Source organism: Rattus rattus, chromosome 10, assembly GCF_011064425.1.
Source record: "Rattus rattus isolate New Zealand chromosome 10, Rrattus_CSIRO_v1, whole genome shotgun sequence".
NCBI classification, from domain to species: Eukaryota; Metazoa; Chordata; class Mammalia; order Rodentia; family Muridae; genus Rattus; species Rattus rattus.
Window position 1 is genome coordinate 81,181,067 of NC_046163.1, and position 20,659 is coordinate 81,201,725.

Genomic DNA, 20,659 nt, shown 5'->3' on the forward strand with positions numbered 1-20,659 from the left:
TTTTCTTCTATAATTTTGTTTAAGATGTTTACTGACCCTTTGTGTTGGGAATCATCAATCTTTTCTATATGTATTATTCTTAGGTTTGGTCTTTTTATTGTGTTCTGGACTTCTTCAATGTTTTGAGCTCTTTGGATTTTTTATTTCTTTGTTTGACTGTTGTGTCAATGTCTTATATAGTATCTTCTTTGCCTAAGATTTTCTGTTCTATCTTATCTATTCTGTTGGTAACTCATATATCTTTGTCTCCTTCCCTCTTTCCTAGATTTTCCATCTCCAAGGTTCTACTTCTCTCTCTCTCTCTCTCTCTCTCTCTCTCTCTCTCTCTCTCTCATGCTTTAAAAATTATAGCTGAAAATCCCTGTTAATATTTTTCTCATACATACTACAGTTTCTTTTGGGTCAGTTGTTCAAGTTTCTACTGGCACGGATCAGTTCAATAAAACTTAATTTCTAGTCAAAACTTTAGATCAGTAAGATAGGGTTAGGGAGATGATTCAGTAAGTAAATCTGCCAGTCAAGCATGAAGAACTACATTAAATCCTTAGCATTCCCATAACTAGGATTTTTGAGCAACTGGGCTGTTTAGTACAGTCAACTTGATTTCTCATCACTGCTAAGGTGGTGGCATGTGGGACCTTGTGGAACACATACTGGGTTCTCACATTGGGCAAGCTCCAGAGGACAGACCATCTAAAACATCAATTCTCAAACGTGCCCTTAGTGATGCACTTCCTCCAGCAATCCCACATCTCCTAAAACTCCTTCCACAATATCACCAATAAATAACACAGTATTCAATATACAAGTCTATGGGGACATAACCTCAACCAACCTACTATGAATCAAATGAAAGGAGCTGAAATTTCCCTTTGGGCTTCTGGCTTCACTCAAGAGAGTCCATGCCAACAATTTAATGAGAAGTGTAAGGGAGAAGGGATCTAGATGTTCCCCTTCTTTTCTTGATGGAGTATATATTGAGCTCTGGAGTTTTAATTATTTCATGCTCACTGGTGACTTAAGAAGCTGTTACATCCTGAGGTGAATGTTTCAGAAGACACAACATTAGAGAGGGATGTCATTGAATTTCACTTGTCTAGGGAAATGTAAATACTTATTTCTTCTAGATAGGTCCAAGTAACAGTTTCACTAAGTTTCAGTTAGTGAACTAATGTCTTTATTGAAAACGCTAGTACAGTACGGTAAAAGCTTCTTTATTGAAACAGGGGGGGGGGGCACACAAACAGTTGTTGTATCAGCTCAAAGTTCTACCTCGTCCTGAATAATAAAGTCAAGGCAACCCCATCAAGAGGCTCCCTTTCACTTTTCTTTCCATGAATTATATGCTCTGGAATCTTCCAAGATGGCATGCTAATGGGGTGAGAAAGGAAGGAGTATAGCGTCTGGCATCCCAGTTGAGCCCAGTTTCTGTGATATTTCCTTTCCTCTTCTACTAGAGAGGGGCTACAACTCCAATTGCCAAAGGCCTGATTACAGCTGCATTGTTCTGTCAAATTAATTGTCATAGCTATAGCACTAAAACAATTTCTACTCCAAGATGACCATTTTTTAATCCCCAGAAAATCATATGCATGTTTTACCTCATGTAATATTGCTAATTTTCAGTGTGTTAATTAAATACCACTGTATTCCAGTCACCCAAGAAAAAGAATCAGAGAATAAAAAAGTCATATATTCTTTATCGTAGAAAAATCCTTAGGATAGTGAAGAAAGTGCTCCGTAGTTTTGAGTGGATCAATTTGAGTGGTACATATGACTGCAGGGTTAAAGTTTTTTAATGGCAGAAATTGGGTCAAATTTATAGGGAGAAGGTTTTCAAATAAAAATTTGAACAACTATGCTAGTGTTATATGAAAAGGAGGGAAATTATTTCTACTCAAACTGGAAAATCTGAATACATGTAAATCTCCTGGCTTAAGCACATTGGTGTGTCTCATGCAGGAGATGAAGGAATGAAATGAGATGGTATCAGATAATGGAATGGGTCACGTGTGTGTGTGTGTGTGTGTGTGTGTGTGTGTACATGCACAGATGTGAACACTAGAGGTCAGCTTCAAATGTCATTCTTCATGATCTTTCCACTTTTATTTTGAATTTTTGTCTTTTACTAGAACAAGGAGGTTGTTAAGTAGATTAGTAAGCCTAAAAATGCAAAAGATCTGCCTATCTCTATCTTCCCGCTATAAGTATGAACTTATGCCATTATACCTGGTTTTAATGCATGGTTAAGTTTACCCATGCTTATCCTACACTTTCTTCATGGACTACTTACTTAATCCCAGACCATAGGACTTAGGAAAGTATCAGTGAGCTAATTTTACTGGTTCAAAATGTTGGTTTTTTTTTTTTTTTTTTTGGTTCTTTTTTTTCGAGCTGGGGACCGAACCCAGGGCCTTAAACTTCTAGGCAAGCGCTCTACCACTGAGCTAAATCCCCAACCCCCAAAATCTTGTTTTATTGGAGTAAAATTTGAAATGCACCTGGTGCATTTACTCAATTCCAATGTCTACTTAAGAAAGAAAAGAACAAAACCAAAAAAAATCCAGAAGTTTTGTATCAGCTTTACTCTTCTCTGCGTTCATGGAGAACAGAGATCCAACCTGGTTTCCCACATATTTCAATATTTTTGTATTTTTGCTCCAGATCCTAATATTTCCTATATAAGGAGTATTATAATATATTTCTTGTTATCCTCACGGTTTTGGGTAAAAATTAGAATCTCCAAGAACTTTGTCCTGTATAAAAATGTAATTGTGTTACTGGAGCAGCTAAATCCATTTTACATGTTAGACAACATTGTCAGTTAAATGATCTGAAATATTTTAGTGCTTTATAAACCATATATGATAATCATATCATAAAAATTTCCTTTGAGTTTGGCTGAACTTGTATTCTAGTACAGTTAAAAGATTCTCTTAAATGTACCAATAGGATTTGCTAATAAGGGGATTGTAAATCAGGGTGGCTAATGAGGATTCCAGAGGAAAGTTGCATGGAATCTAGACAATCATATTAGAGAGTCATCCTTCTTCCTTCTTGATAAGTAAGGCTTCTTAGAGAACCATAAGTAGTGTCAGCTACGTATGACTCATTTTGCTTTACTCTTACAAGAGATTTTGATCATGATCACTTAATGCCTTGTGTTCCAACAAAATCAAATGAACTAGTAAAATGTATGGGTCTTATATGGTTAGTGGAAAAAGTGGCAGAAAGCTAAAAATGATGGATATGCAGTAGGGAGAAAAATATCATTCAATTAACATTTCTAGAAGGACATTTTTTTAAAATTAAAGGAAGCCTCAACTGGATAAATCAATCAAGGGCATACTTGGCCACATATCTGCTGCTGTTTGTTTCCCAGATTTACTACTCAAACTAAACTGCACTGATGCTCTGATCTTTCATATAAAATGGCATTTAATTTGCATAGTATATGTATAGCACTCCTGTCAATTATCAGATTATTGTATTGTCTAGCCTATATTTGATAGGCTGAAAATAGATTTACAATGTTGTTTAGGGAATATTGGCAACATTAAAATTGTTCTAATGTAGTATAAACACAATTTTATTTTAAGGATTTTATGTCTTTAGTGGTTAGAGTCTGTAAATAAAGAACTTATGCATAGAAGGGATATACTATTCAATGAAACTGATTGTTCAAGTTTTTCTGTTATAGTCCAAATCTAAATAGCAAGTAAGAGGAAATTAAAAAAAAATGAAACCAGACTTTGTTTCAAAAAACAAATGATTGTATGAGGAAAACATGTCATGCATGTACAAAGTTTGCCAGTAGAATAGAATGCAGTGACAATTTTGTTGTTGTTGTTTGTTTGTTTTTGCAACTGCAGATAATTATTTTATATTAAGCAAATCACAGAAAAAGAAAATACATTTTATCTAATTTTTTAAATTAACTTGAGTATTTCTTATTTACATTTCCCTTTCCCGGTTTTCAGGCCAACATCCCCCTAACCCCTCCACCTCTCCTTCTATATGGGTGTTACCCTCCCCATCCTCCCCCCATTTCTGCCCTCCTCACAACAATCACGTTCACTGGGGGTTCAGTCTTAGCAGGACCAAGGGCTTCCCCTTCCACTGGTGCTCTTATTAGGCTATTCATTGCTACCTATGAGGTCAGAGTCCAGGGTCAGTCCATGTATAGTCTTTAGGTAGTGGCTTAGTCCCTGGAAGTGGTTGGTTGGCATCGTTTTTCATATGGGGTCTCAAACCCCTTTAAGCTCTTCCATTCCTTTCTCTGATTCCTTCAACGGGGGTCCCATTCTAAGTTCTGTGGTTTGTTGCTGGCATTTGCCTATGTATTTGCTGTATTCTGGCTGTGTCTCTCAGGAGAGATCTACATCCATTTCCTGTCGGCCTGCACTTCTTTGCTTCATCCATCTTGTCTAATTGGGTGGCTGTATATGTATGGGCCACATGTGGGGCAGGCTCTGAATGGATGTTCCTTCTGCCTCTGTTGTAATCTTTGCCTCCTTATTCCCTGCCAAAGGTATTCTTGTTCCCCTTTTAAAGAAGGAGTGAAGCATTCACATTTTGATCATCCGTCTTGAGTTTCATATGTTCTGTGCATCTAGGGCAATTCAAGCATTTGGGCTAATAGCCACTTATCAATGAGTGCATACCATGTGTGTTTTTATGTACATATATTAGATTGTATGTGTGTCTGGGTGTATACCTGTACGTTGTTGTATGCAGAATTGTAAATATGGGTGGATGCATTCATATGTTCTTATATGAAGAACAAATATTTAGTGGGTCTCTTTCTTTCCTTTATTTTTGTTACTTAATTTTTGTATTGATTTTTAAAAATTATTTACATTTCAAAAGGTATTCCCCTTCCCAGTTTCCCCTTCACTAACCCCCATCCCTTACCCATTCCAACCTGCTTCTATGAAGGTGCTCCCTGACCCATCCCCCAACTCCTTCCTCACTGCCCTAGCATTCCCCTACCCTGGGGCATCAAGCTTTTACTGGACAAAGGGCCTCCCCTCCCATTGATGCCTGATACCTGTGCTAATATGCAGTGGGAGCCATCGGTCCCACCATGTGTACTCTTTGGTTGGTGGTTTAGTCATTGTGAGCTCTGAGATGTTTGGTTGGTTGATATTGTTGTTCTTTCTATGGGGTTGCAAACCCCTTCAGAGCCTTCAGACCTTCCCCCAATCCCCAGTTGGGTTCCCTGTGCACAGTCTGACAGTTGACAGCAAGCTTCCACCTCTATATTGTTCAGCCTCTAGCAGAACCTCTAAGGACACAGCTATAGCAGTCTCTTGGTAATACTCCTTCAGTTTCTGCTCCACTTTCTGTTCCTCTATTTCCTTTAGACAGGAGCAATTCTGGGTTAATACATTTGAGATGGGTGGGTAGTCACATTGCTCAACAGGGGGAATTGCCTAAACTCTGGATTAGTCTCCACAGTTTTTCTCTCTCTTTTGTTGGGTATTTTACCTAATGTCTCCCTGTTGTGTTCTGGGAGCTTCATACTTTCCTGGCATCTGGTACATTCTAATGGCTACCACCAGTTCACCATCCTGCACTACTACACACCTCTGTCCAATTTCCTGACTCCCTGTACATCTCCACCATCTCCTCCCACAACTGATTCTTCCCCTCTTCCCTCCCCCTCCTTCCTCCTTCCTACACCCTCCCTCCGTCTACCTCCTGTTGTTACTTTATTCCCCCTTCTATGTAGGACTAAAGCATCCACATATTGGTCTTTTTGCCCCTTGAGCTTCACATGGTCTGTGAGATGTAATGTGGGTATTCTGAGATAGCTTGTCTCCCAGAAGTACTGACACATATAAGCCTTCTTCTGCTTTTCATTTTTTTTTAACCCAGAGAATTTTGCCATACTGGATGGCCAATGAGATTCATGAATCCTGTTCCCCTCTGGAGGGTTAGGTTTACAGACCAACACACACACTTATTTTCTTATGTGCTTTCTGGTGATCTGAGCTCAAATCTTCATGTGTCTGTGATAAATAGTTTCACCAACAGAACTAGCTATTTCCCAAACCACAAAGAGGAACTTTCTGAAACAGTCTGGGAGACCTCCCAAGGCATACAAGAAAATCCAGGGGACAGCTAGGTCCTAGAAATGGTATAGAAGAGTGTTGGACCTTGCAGGAAGGAGAAAGTAGGTATCAAAAAAAAGAGCTTTGTAAGTTTTCTTGTCCAAATACCAGGTTCAACAAAAGTGAAGCTCTGTCACATAGTTTCTGCCTTCTTTTATTGTTTCAGAAGAATGTGAGGATTAGAGGGTCTGTAGTTCTAGTTATTGCATTTCCTTTAGTGCATTCTTCCAAGTAGTGTTCCTGTTGCTTTATCACAGGAAAAGCAAACCTGACATTCTTAATTTTAAAGAACAGTATGTTTTTAGGGGATATTCGCTTCTTCCCTCCTCCCTTCCCTTACTCCCTCCTTTCTCTCTCTCCCTTATCTCCCTATGTTTTTCTTCCTCCCTCTATGCCTACCCTCCTCCCATTCTCTCTCTCTTTTTCTTTCTTCCTTTTGCCTGGAGTTTCAAGCTACAGTGTAGAGGTTTATTTCACTCTTTGCCTCAGAAAGATTATTTACGGAATGATACTGCAGTCAGAAATGAGTAATAACTGGGTGACTTCTCTTGGACATATATTTGACTCTGTCATTTGGTAGGTGGTTCAAATCCTTGTCAGACTTAACAGGTGTTGATTACCTTTTAACCACATTTTCTGCTGATCTCACCATAAGAACTAATTACCAAGTTTACCATATATCTTTTTGTGATGAATTAATCTTCTACTATTTTTCATATTTTTCCATGGGACTGAAGGTATAACTTAGACAATAGTGTTCTCCATATAATCATTAAACTTCAACTAGACTTTCAGTATCCAGATAAAATGTCAGATTCAAAATCCATAAAAGAAAAAGAGAAAGAAAAAAGAAAGGAAAGTGAAAAAATATAAGAAAAAAGAGAAAAGAAAAAAAGAAAAAGAGAAAAGGAAAAATAGAAAAAGTCTAATATGATGTAAACACTTGTAGGTCCACTTCTGGACCTATGGAAAGAGGCAGATCCTGAGACTCTATCAAGCATTCTCATTGAAACCTGTCACATGCTTATGTTTATTAATGTATAAGCTAATATAGTTTTCCATTTGTTTTAGAACAACTTAGGCAAAAGTTGAAACTAGTTGAGGGGTTATCATGGGTGTTACTCACTGGATTCTCAAGTATGTCTATTTGGCATTGGTATCAAATCAGCCCTTTTGTTGGGGAGAAGTTTGGCATTGGGATTTCCACTGATTGAAGAATGAGTTTTTTATAATTGCTTTTGGCTAACTCTGCTCTCTGCCTGCGGATGGTTATGTCACATCATATTTTATTTTTTGTTTCTTTTCTGGATCTGGAGAAATACCCAGGTTTCTTCATCATGAAACAGTTTCCTAACACTTTCTGCCATATGCCTCTCTGAATTGACTCATGCATAAACAGGCTAGGGGAAACTTTCTCACAGATTGTTTAGGCCCATGATTTCTACTAAGATGGTTTGAAAATAAAATTGGTTTACAGTGTATTTGTGTAGAGAGAGTAGAATGGTATTAAATAGTCAAGAGATCACAGAAAAATAAAAAGAGGAGGGTATAGTAGGAGGTAGTTACAACCAAAGATTGAAATTTAAAGCCAAATATCACATGATTATTTTTGGAAATTTCTACGTGAAATAGAATTATTTAGTATTCTGTCAATGTTTGCATTAAAAGTGTTTTCTGGAAATGGATTCAATTGTGTGGTTATGCTATCACATATAGACAGCAATAGTGTAGATAATATATTATCCATTTCTGTAAGGAAAAGAGAACAGATAGCCAGATTGCTCAGTTGGAAAAGTACCTGTTGAATAAACATGGGAACCTGAGTTTAGTCTCTAGATCTCAGGGAAAATAAGACAGTCTTGAGTATTCACAGTTCTTATTCCAATGATGAGTTAGTTAAAGCAGGACTAGGAAGGCCTAGGCAAGTTGGAGTACTCCAAGGAAATGATACTTTACTCACATGTGCATACACATTTATGTACATCCATGCACAAAGCTGAACTCACATCTTCATGAATATTATAGACACGCATATACATGCATGAATGCATGCATGCACACATGTGTGCACGTGCACACACACACACACAGACACACACACACATATCAAAGGTGTAGACTGAAGTTTCTCTATTATTTTCTTCTGTCAAGTTCTACAAACACACCAAGGACAAGTGATCTGTGATGCTTGGCCATATCAACAAGTTGCAGGCCAAGGGAAGGCCCTGTCTTTAGAAAAATGTGTTGAGTTACTACTCAGAAATGACACCTAAGGTTTAATGCTCTTTGTAGCTCACAATCAGAATTGAAATACAAGATAAGCCCTCTGTGTTCCTTGTCTGCTCTACAAACTTCTTGCAATTTTAATTCCTGATATGCCAAATTTTAAACAAAATATGTGATTGTAAGGTTAAATTTACAAGGTTGTATATCATTACTTTTTGCTGAATTTGCAATTATAAGGTTTATCTAAAGTTATACCTTTATTATAAGATAATCAAAGATTCCAGAATACATGAATAAACGAGAGGAGTCAATTCTTCATAGAGTTAGACAGAACAATGTGCAAATTCATCTGAAATAACAGAAAACCCAGGATAGCTAAAACTATCCTCAACAATAAAAAGAATTCCAAGAGAATGACTATGCCTGAACTCAAGCAGTATTACAGAGGAATAGTGATAAAAACTGTATGGTATTGGGACAGAAACAGACAGACAGACCAGTGGAATAGAAATGAAGACCCAGAAAAGAACTCACACAACTATGGTCACTTGATTTTTGACAAAGGAGCTAAAACAATCCAATGAAAAAAGATTACATTTTCAGCAAATGGTGCTGGTTCAACTGGAGGTCAGCATGTAGAAGAATGCAGATTGATCCATGCTTATCACCCTGTACAAAGCTTAAGTCCAAGTGGCTCAGTGACCTCCACATCAAACCAGATACACTCATACTAATAGAAGAAAAAGTGGGGAAGGATCTCGAACACATGGGCACAGGAGAAAATTTCCTGAACAAAACACCAATGGCTTATGCTTTAAAATCAAGAATTGACAAATGGGAACTCATAAAACTGCAAACCCTTCTGTAAGGCAATGGTCACTTGTTAGAACAAAACAGCAACCAACAGATTGGGAAAAGATCTTTACCAATCCTACAACAGATACAGCCCTTATATCTAAAATATACAAAGAACTCATAAAGTTAGACTTCAGGGAGACAAATAACCATATTAAAAATGGAGTTCAGAGCTAAACAAAGAATTCACAGCTGACGAATGTCAAATGGCTGAGAAACACATAAAGAAATGTTCAACATCTTTAGTAATAAGGGAAATGCAAATCAAAACAAACCTGAGATTACACCTCACACCAGTGAGAATGGCTAAGATCAAAAACATAGGTGACAGAAGATTCTGGCGAGGATGTAGAGAAAGAGGAACACTCCTCCATTGTTGGTGGCATAGCAGACTGGTACAACCATTCTGGAAATCAGTCTGGAGGTTCCTCAGAAAATTGGACATTGAACTACCTCAGGATCCAGCTATACCCCTCTTGGGCATATACCCACAAGATGCCCCAAATATAAAAAAGACACGTGCTCCACTATGTTCATAGCAGCCTTATTTTTAGTAGCCAGAAGCTGGAAAGAATCCAGATGCCCTTGAACAGAGGAATGGATACAAAAAATGTGGTACATCTACACAAAGGAATACTACTCAACTATCAAAAACAATGACTTGATGAAATTCATAGGCAAATGGATGCAACTAGAAAATATCATCCTTAGTGAGCTAACCCAATCACAGAAAAACACACATGCTATGCACTCATTGATAAGTGGATATTAGCCCAAATGCTCAAATTATCCTTGATGCAGAGAAAACATGAAACTCAAGAAGGATGACGAAAATGTGAATGCTTCACTCCTTCTTTAAACGGGGAACAAGAATACCCTTGGCAGGGAATAGGGAGGCAATGTTTAGAACTGTGGCTGAAGGAACTCCCATTCAGAGCCTTCTCCATATGTGGCCCATACATATACAGCCACCAAACTAGATAAGACTGATGAATTAAAGAAGTGCAGGCTGACAGGAACAGGATGTAGACCTCTCCTGAGAGACACAGGCAGAATAAAGCAAATACATAGGCAAATGCTAGCAGCAAACCACTGAACTGAAAATGGAACCCCCGTTGAAGGAATCTGAGAAATGACTGAAAGAGCTTGAAGAGGCTTGAGACCCCATATGAACAACAATGTCAACAAACCAGAGCTTCCAGGCAAGTAGCCACTACCCAGAGACTATACATGGACTGACCCTGGGCTCCAACTGCATAGGTAGCAATGAGTAGCCTAGTAAGTGCACCAGTGGAAGGAGAAGTCCTTGGTCTGGCCAGGACTGAACCCCCAGTAAATGTGATTGTTGTGGGAGGGCGGTAATGGGGAGAGGACGGGGAGGGGAACACCAGTAGAGAAAGGGAGGGGGAGGGACTGGGGGATGTTGGCCTGGAAACCGGAAAAGGGAATAACAATCAAAATGGAAATAAGAAATACCCAAGTTAATAAAGATGAAGGAAAGAGAGAGAGAGAGAGAGAGAGAGAGAGAGAGAGAGAGAGAGAGAGAGAGAGTCTCATCTTACTAGCACTTTGAATCCTTATATATGTATCTCATGTGAAAATGTTTTGTGTTTTGATAGTTTTACATGTTTCTATGTGTATCTGCAAATTTCCATTCCTGTTTCTTGTCCTGGCCCCATTTCTTCTTGTTGTTTTCCTAAGTTCCCTTTACATTCATGTCTCCATTTTTTTTTTTTTTTTTTACTGTGGCCACTGAATTTAATTATAGTTGGTTACTCAAACTTCAGTGAGGGGCTACTTATTGGAATATAGGCAATATGGAAACCTGAAATTTCCCTCAGTTTTGAGAGTGGGAGGACTGGGTGTCCATCCCTAAATAGGACAGCAATTCTATTCATGGCTCAAGAAGCATTAGAGAAGTTGAATTAGAGATAAGTTAAGAGCCAAAGATTAAGAAAGATGCAGAAAAAAAATGTTATCTGGGTACGATATAGGCCTTTCACTAATGGACACACTTCACAAGATCTGTGTAATACCAGCCCCTGAAATCCTTATGGATGAGGGAAGGACCCTGACATCCCACCCAACTGTAAAGGACTATTGAAGGTTTATTGTAGTTGGTAGGATGAATTCCATTTTCATCAGTAGTATACCTACGGATACTTTGCCACATACAGATTTTTTAGAATTTTTTTTATTTGTGGAATATTTCAAAATACAAATATTTCATATACATCTAATATTTTAAACTGCATGTTAAGTTATTACTAAATGTGTGCCAAATTACGTCTACTGGTTTTAACTCTTTTCATCCAGAAAAAGATGCTACAATTGTTTTTCTTGGCTTCACTAAAGTAACATACACATTAGAACGTCCTACTGTTTTTACGGATTCATGGTCCTACATATTCTGCTTTTAGTATTACTTATTTTTACCCTTCCACATTGAGAATCCAACTTGTCTTTTGACTTTTTGCTATTACAAGTAGTGCAGTGGCAATTTTTTTGAGTTCTGATTTGTATTGATTTCATTGTTTATACATTATTATATTGACTATAACCCCGTTTTAGAATTGTCAGGGGAAGGATTGTGACAGATTGGGCAAAATGGCTGAAGAGACATTGGTCATTACATCAATTCCCACCGAGTCAATAACAAGGCTCTGGCCATGCAGAAGAAGTGGAGAATTGCCACATCTCTCCCAGAGAGAACAACATACGTGTATGGATGGCCAATTGGGCAGGATATGAAATCAATGAGGAGATAAGCAGATTACATCAATGAAATAAACTGAGATGAAAAGACCATTCCATATTCTGGTACTCCAGACTAATAAAAAGGAAAGAAGGAACTGAACACCAGTATTCACCTCTTTGAACTCTTTGACATGACTATTAAGAGTTGCCACAAGCTCCTGGCCATATGATGAACAGTAACCTTGAACAAAATATACCATTGTAGCAACAAGAGAGTTAACTTTGTGATTTGATCTAGATTTATTCAGCAAAGGGAAGAAAGTCAACCCTCACCAGAGTCTTGAATGGCCACACCCAGAGACATTCCTGGCAGCCTCTTCTTGATGAGAATTTTCTGGAGTTCTTGATTCGCAAAGTCATAGAACAGATCTGATGAGACAATGTAATCTTCCTTTCCTTCCCTACTGCATCTCTTTTTCTTTTTTATTATTCTTCCATAGCCCATGGAGAAGCACCTGGCTGACTTCAAACAATCCAAATGACTGTGTGGTTAAAGTACATAAATATTATGCACAAGGAGAAGAACTTATACTATTCTATTTGCACACACACTTATCACACACAGTTTTTCTTTTTTTTCTGATAACACTGTCACTCTCTAGACACTAACTGCAAAAAAGTCCCTAACTGACTATTTATTATAAAACAGGTTAATCAAATTCTCCATTTGTCACTTATTAATTAAATGATCAAAATCATTTAGTCTCTTAGGATTTCAGATCTTGTCATTTTTTTAAATGAGCAAAGAAAGAGTAGCTTTCTCTGAAGATTGCTAGCTGAATTAACATAATCTTCACCTCAATTAGATGGGGCTTGTAGTAAGATTTTAGAAAGTCTGTGGCTATTTATATTTTTGTTTACTATAATATTACAAAGCCCAAAGTCATATATATGTGGCATCATTGCTTTGTATATTAAATGTATGTTTATAAAATCTGTAGATAAATATATATGTGAAATTAAAGGATGAATACTAAGAAAGAAATACCATGCCAGAATAAGAAAATTTCCTTCAATTATCAAACTCTGAATAGAGTAAAGAGATATTTCTAAATATCTGAAATACCTCAAAATGTTGCTTCTGACAACTTCTCCATACAGGGGTGGACCAGCTACATAGGAATAATGCAAAAGTGTGTAAATGAGGAGGCTATGGTCTTCCATCATTTCTCCCAATGTGACTGAGTTATAATCATAGAGAGTCAGTATCAAAATGATTACAAATTACCAAACTGTAGCCAAATCCATTGATGTGTATTGGGTGTGGAGAAAACCTGTATGAATAGAATGGGACAGTCAGCTAGAAATAAACCAATTACAGCTCAAGGACTTAGTGTTATTTCCATGCATGTAGGGATGTCTTGAGAAGAGGGTAACCACGTGGAGATATACCAGCTTCCAAGAAGAGGAGGACCTGCTCTTAGACAATGGGAAAGCACAGATATCCTACAAATTGGGAATCCATTCTTGTGTTCACAATTGGATCTCTCAATTTCACATCCTGTAGTCTAAGAGATAGAATGCATTTAGAATTACCATTTGCTGTACAAAGCATAGACGTGAAAAAAGAAATGTCCACCAGTGCCAGAAGTAAATGCCTTTGTGGATACCACTAATGTTAGTCAGAAAACAAGGAGAGTAAATGACTAAAGTAATAGTTGACCTGGCACACAATTGTGATTCAACATATTTTTGATGCAGATAACCCAGGTACATCTTCCTTTACTCCTATATCTCACTCAGTCATAAACAGCAATGTGGTTTTTAGTTTTAGATATCAACTTTAGCTATACCCTAGGACTACTGGGAAGAGAGTTTCAGTTGAGGGTTTCAACAGGTTAGCCTGGTAGATTATCTTATTTGTTAACTGCTGTCAGAAGACTCAGTTAAGTCTGGAAAAATTATTCCCATGTAAAGATACTGGAATATTTATATTATTTAAAGTTTCCATATAAATATTATGCCTGATAATCTGAATTACATCATCAAATCTAATTCAATTTTTCTATGTTATTTGGAAGAGCTCTTTTATACTTCACATGCTTTCTTAATATAGGCCAATATGCTGATGCAAGGGTGAAGCATGCTTTATGCTTTGGGCAGAGTGTGCTACTAGCACAGCTTAGGTTCCCTTGGATCTGCAGATGAAGGATCTGCACGCTTGCACACACACACACACACACACACACACACACACACACACACACACACACACACATTTTCAACCTACCTTCTTGGATCAATTGCTGGGTGCTTCCCAGTACTCCTAGTTTAATATCCTAAATCTGCCCTCAACATTAGTTATTCAGTTATACTTAGTGCCAGCTCAACATTGTAAATCTTCCCTCAGCTTTAATTGTTATCCCAGGCCAAGTCAGGGTAGTGGCAGATGGCCACTCACTCTACCATAGATCTCACATGGCCTTTTCTCTTTCTGAATCATGAAGGAATCTCTCTTCCTTTCCCTATGTCTCCTCACCTCCTCTGGGGACCCAGATGTCCCATCTCTTTTTTTTTTCTGCCCAGCAATTTGCCCATGGCATCCTTATTATTGTATCAAGAACCAATTGGGAAACAGGGCCTTAGCATCAAAACCATCCTATGAAGAAAGGCATCAAAGGAATGTACACAAGATATCATGATATCCAAGAGATGCTCAAGTCAGCATTAACAGACACAATTCAGAACCCAGCATGGGTAATAAATATAGGTAAAAGTAGCAGAACTTAGCATCTCATGGTTCCTTCACATGAGAGTCTGGATTTTGTATTTAGTTCACAGCAGATATACAGACTCTACTTGTGAATACATTGGGAAAAATGGGTATTTATTTTCTCTGAGTGTGCAATATACACACATGTGGTTTTTGCTGCAACAAAATCTTATAATTTGAATGGCTTTTGAACACAAACACTGAAATTATAAATATTATATTATATTTTTTGAATGGGATATAGGGAAAGAGTTCAGGTGGATATTTTTTTATAACCTAGAAAAAATAAATATCTTTCTCCAAATCTCATGAACTTGATTCTAAATGTTAAAATTTAATTTCAAATGTATCATATAGCTAGAAGTCTCAATTCAAGGATCATAGCTGGATGCTTATGAAATAAATTGTCTTTCATGAAGCCATAGAATAGTTCAGGGACAAAGAAGAAAACTAAAATAAGTATAGGGGACACAAGTTCCGGGCATTTATAATAGACCAGACACTGTGCCTAGCAGCTGCATATCATATTTAATCCTCTGTAGGCTGTAATACAAATGTTCATCCAAAATAGTAAGTGTCTCGTAAGAGACTTACTCATCCACACTACACAGCTAGAATCTTTTAGCTCTAACAAGTGTTTTCAGACACATGAGACAGAAACTGGAGAAAGCAACAGTGACTTGGTTCATATTCCTTCTATCCTGTGACCCTAGGAAACTACTCAATGTGTCTGAAGCAATTCCAAACATTTATAAATGGACATAGTGGAGCACACATACCACAAATGAAAATTGTGACTACAAAGATCAGACCTGTCCCTAGCATATTTCTGTCTGGAAGTATTTACATAATCAATGGCAATTTACTTATTTTAATTGAACTTGCAGTATTATTTTGAAAACATTGTTTTTATTTATTTCTTGAAAATGTCATGCATGAACACTATGTACCTGTATAATATGCACTCCTGAGACTTCTTTTTGTTCTTCCCGGTGAATGTATGAACCCATATGCATATTTTCATTCTTTTGTATAGACTTGTGTGACCATGTATAGATGTATATGTGAAAGCCAGAAATCAGTTTCTGTTATTCTTTGGTTACTGTAAAGTGCATCTTATTTTTTTAAGATAAGGATTCTCATTGGGCTGGAGCTCACTAATTTATCCATGTTGGCTAGCCAGCAGGTCACAGATATCAGTCCATCTTCATTTATCCAGTCCTATGATTAAAAGTGAGGGCCACAAGAGTGGGTTTATTTTGTAGAGGTTCAGAACATCCAGACTCAGGTCACCATGCTGACAAACAAAGCATATTGGACTGTTATCTCCACAACAACACAACACCAGGTTACATTTCCAGATATTATGCTCTGCCAAGTGGTACCATCCATACTTGGATCCCAAAAGACAACCCTAAAAGACAATGAAACGTTGGCTTTATTCTTTTTGTTTTTCTATCAAAATAAAACTAGGTAATTCCATATTTGCATAATTAACAAAAATAAAGTGGGAGCCATTAACCAGCAAGATCTAAAGAACAAAGAAAAAAAGCATCCAATTAACTATAGAAATTCATTTTCACACAACTTAAAATGTGATCTGGAACATTCAAAGCCGATTAAAACTTGTTGGCAGGTGGTACAGCCAAGTCTTCTGAGTGAGTTTTGCAAAGGAGTTGTGATGTCTGTATTCAAGCTAGTTCCTCAGATAGAAGATCTTATTGTATAGGAGAGGGATGCAATGTTTAATGTCACATAAACACTGCAGTGAGCATGCCTCTTGGCCATGATCAACACTGTAATCTTGTAAACTACCTATGCACATGAGGCACATTTAGGGAAGCTATAAAATCCAGTGGTGTTTGTTATCAGGAAATGGCTTCTCTAATTGGAATTTCAACTATTCAAACAGGCCCCATAATTAAAGACCTTCTATTAAGCTCCTTCCAACATGTCAGTCTGCATCCAAATCAAGACCCTTTGTGATACCTGTTTTCAAGTTAGTACCTCACATAAATCTTCTTTTATAGGAAAATGAAGTGATGTATAATGTCACATTAACACTGCAGATCATACACCATTGAAAGCAGAGGGGTTTTAGTACAGATTGTGTTGATCATTTACTCTTTATCTTTTGCCCCTCCCTTAAATTTATGTTTTGCAGGGCAAAAGAAACTGGTTTTCTTTCCTTCAAAGATCACTTGCCCGTAACTCAGATAATTACCACTGATACCAACAGATCAAAATCAGAAGCTGCTTGGAAAATTGGCCCTTTACGTTGCTATGGTGACCGTGAGTACTATCCCTTCCTCCCAACCTGGCCCTTTATCTGAATTGTATGAACACAAACTATTTTGGTTCCATTCATTTTTTCGCTCCAACTCCCTTCTAGTTTTGAAAATTGCCCACAAGTCCATTGCTTTTTCACACCACATTTAAAACAAATGTTTAAAGTGTCTGTGTTTCACAGGACATTTCTGGAATGCTGTCTCATTTACCACTGAAGCTTCTTACCTCTACTTTCCTACATTCCAAGCGGAATTCAGCGCTGATATTTCCTTCTTTTTTAAGACCACTGCTTTATCTGGAGTATTTCTAGAAAACCTTGGCATTAAAGACTTCCTCCGACTTGAAATGAGCTGTAAGTGCTGTCATTTATGAGTTCAGTGTCAGTGGTCCCAGAGCAGGATCTCCCTTTGTCTCTCTCTGAAACTATCCACCAGTACAAGTTTTTAGTGTAAAGTTAATATCACTGGCTACAAGGAAATCCAGTACTGAAACTATCAAATCTGGCTAATGTCTTATGATTTATTATATTCTCTTAGCATTTGTCATTGTTTCATCAGGATATGTACATTAAAAGAGTAGCCATGCATATATTTTGCAGGCTCAATTCTTTATAAAGGCATGGTTGTTTCTTAGCTGTCACTTTAATCTGTGTGACACTCACTACACTCTATTGGAAGCAGGAATGACTACTATTCACTGTTGTCTTCATATGCAGATCACTTTACTGTTGTACCCATGCTCCAAAAGTCTTTTATTTTTATGAGTTGTCAAGAAACATCAACCAGTAAGGTACTTTCATGTAAGCATAGGAACTGAGTTCAGTTCCCCAGAACCAAAATAACATAGCCAGGAACTCTTTGCATAAGAGAGTAGTCATAAACAGCAGAATACTGTAGGATATCTAATAGGAATGGTGAGCTCCAGGTTCAGAGAACGATACTGCTCTAAAAATATATTGTGGACAGTAATTGAGGAGGAACTGTGACATCGAACTCTGCCATGTATTATCAAGCAACACACACACACACACACACACACACACACAAACACACACACACACACACACACACACACACACACACAAGCACATGTAGGCTCGAATGCATGCACTTTCTTATCTCCCTCCAATAGAAGATTGTAACTAGTCAGTGAGAATTCATGTATATTTTCCACTTTTTTCTTACCAGCAACAATGCATAACAGGTTTATATGTATGAATTATGTCCACTGTAAGAGTCCTGGCCCCATCTCTGACATCTTTGAGGTAATACTCATGAAGTCAAATGAACACTAAAGAATGATGAATGAGAAGACTTTCTACTGTGAGACCCTGAAGGTCAGCATGCTAACAAAAATGCATGCATATACCGAAAAAGAAAAGAAAATATAACAATGGTCAGTTAAATTTTATGAAAGAGGAAAAACAGTGTTTTTGTCTGTTTCAGTAATAATTTTGTTTTTATTTTTTGTTCTTAATAATTTCACAAAAGATGATTTCCTGTATTTGTTCATGTTCAAATTAGACTACAAAGGTTAATTGTATTAACATTTCTGTTACACTGAGAAGGTAATATTTTCATTCATTGTTAATTAAAAATTTTTTTCAAAAGGTTTTGGATGGTTTTTCAATACAAGCAAAGTTTGAAAAAACAGTTTCTATATTAAACTCAAAACACTATCCATAATCAGTCTTTGTCGGGATAAATTCTAATAATTTCAAAATATCAAAGTACCCAAAAATTGTTCATAAAATTTTAATGCAGAATTAATTATAATAATTAATGCAGAATAAACAAATCATCAAGCATTTGCAGTGCTTGAGTTCTTTGATTCTATGGATGACACCGGTATATGTATGCATGTAGATTACAGAGGGTAACAGAAAAGCAAAATGACGAAAGGGGGAAGTTTCTCTTTTTCTCTTAAAGTCAAACACATTTACCTGATTTTATATGGAGGAAGTGGAGTATATGCAGTTGTTTGTATTAACTTTCCCAGGGTATAACGTTTACTAAGTGTTAAGTCATAAAATGCCACCTGTTTTTTGTTAAAAATTAAAGTTACCTTTAGTGTGTGTGTGTGTGTGTGTGTGTGTGTGTGTGTGTGTGTGTGTGTGCGCGCATTAATGTGTGGGTGCCTTTGGTGGTAAAATGTAATATTACTAAAAAGCCTTATTGTAGCGGGTGATTTGGCTGCCTGCCTTGTGTGCCTGGCATGTCCCAACTGTATACCTGCTCAGAAGCTATCTTGGATCCATGAATGGAAACACACACACACACACACACACACACACACACACACACACACACACACACACGCGCGCGCGCGCGCGCGCCACACTATTTATTCTTAAAATGGAATGCCTAACTTAGTGACTGGGCACTCCTAAATCTTCACCTCAGGCCCAGTCGGGGAAATGGACAGAGGTCATTTTCCTGAAAACTCAGATTGCTAGTGTCCTTTATCTTCTCTGCTACTGTGTCTTTTTCTCCTCTCTACATTCTGATTGTCTCACACAACTCTCAATGTCCTGTCCCATGCTCAGCCATTAGCTACAGGAACATTATTGATATAGCAAACACCAATTGAGGGCAAGGTCATTCAGCATCAGTAAACACAGATTCCCAATTAAATCAAAGCATCAGATACCTCTATACCTTAAAATCACCAATGAATGATGATTATAAAACAATAAACAAGTACAAAGGCCTTGGGAGAGAGCTTAGTCAGTAAAGACCTTAATCTACAACCAGGAGATCTAGAATTTTATCCCTAAAACTCATGAGAAAAAAAATCTATGTAATGTAGTGGTGTGTGCTCATAATCCAAGTTTGGGGGAGACAAAGTCAGTCCTTTCAGTCAGTGAAAATCTCTATCTCACAGAACAAGTTTGAGAGACATTCTCAGGAATGACATCAAGGTTGTCCTATAGCCTATCCATGAATATGGACACACATGGGCTGCCCACATGTGTACCATTATATCTGTGCGTGGTCACACACAAACACACAGTTAAATAAACAAACTAACATTAAACACATTTTAGTCTCTCTTACTGTTGCTTTCAAGATCTTTGCACTGAATGGTTTCTACTACCTCTTCTCCACCTGGTTCTTACTCTGCTCTGACCACAGCTGCTTGAGCTTGTTCTTGGGCATTTCTCTACCCTTGTCTATGTGGATGTTTTCCAATAGTTTGACTGAGGATATTGACAATATCATAGTGATATAACTGCATATAATATTCATTAAAGCTAAGCAACTATTTTAGCTACAGATATTGAAAAAATGAGAGTTCATCAAAAGGAGACAAATGCATTTGCAAGCGGGCATGGGAGAGAATTGTTTTGCTATTCATCCATCAGATGGGTCAGCAACTAACTATGCCTAATGTAGTTTCAGATTACACACCGAAAAGAAAGTGTCTCCTTGTTACTTTTCAATTTCCTCTAGTCCAATACCCCAGCTATTGATGAAGGAAGCACTTGTGATTTTATGAAAAATAGAAATCTTTCATACCTAATTTTGTGAGAGTCTGAAAAGCAAGTTCAATATCAACCATTCCATAGTGTGGATATAATAACCTCAATGTACAATTAAAACAAAAACAGGCCCTGTAGCTCTTTTATTAATTAAACTGACACTTAATGTTATGCTTTATTATCACAGGTTAATGAGCAATGAGTTAGTGTTAATTCCAGATC

At 37.4% G+C, this 20,659-nt stretch overlaps 1 protein-coding gene across 1 annotated transcript in view; it reads left to right on the plus strand.

Annotated features, from left to right (window-relative positions):
* The window catches only part of LOC116911686 (contactin-associated protein like 5-4-like), a 48,966-nt gene that overhangs the window by 6,175 nt on the left and 22,132 nt on the right, over positions 1 to 20,659 (plus strand). The window contains exons 2-3 of the mRNA XM_032915641.1: positions 16,832 to 16,959; positions 17,138 to 17,308. Coding sequence (XP_032771532.1) covers positions 17,302 to 17,308 — 7 coding nt within the window. The 5' untranslated portion in view covers positions 16,832 to 16,959; positions 17,138 to 17,301. The remainder of the gene's footprint in view (positions 1 to 16,831; positions 16,960 to 17,137; positions 17,309 to 20,659) is intronic.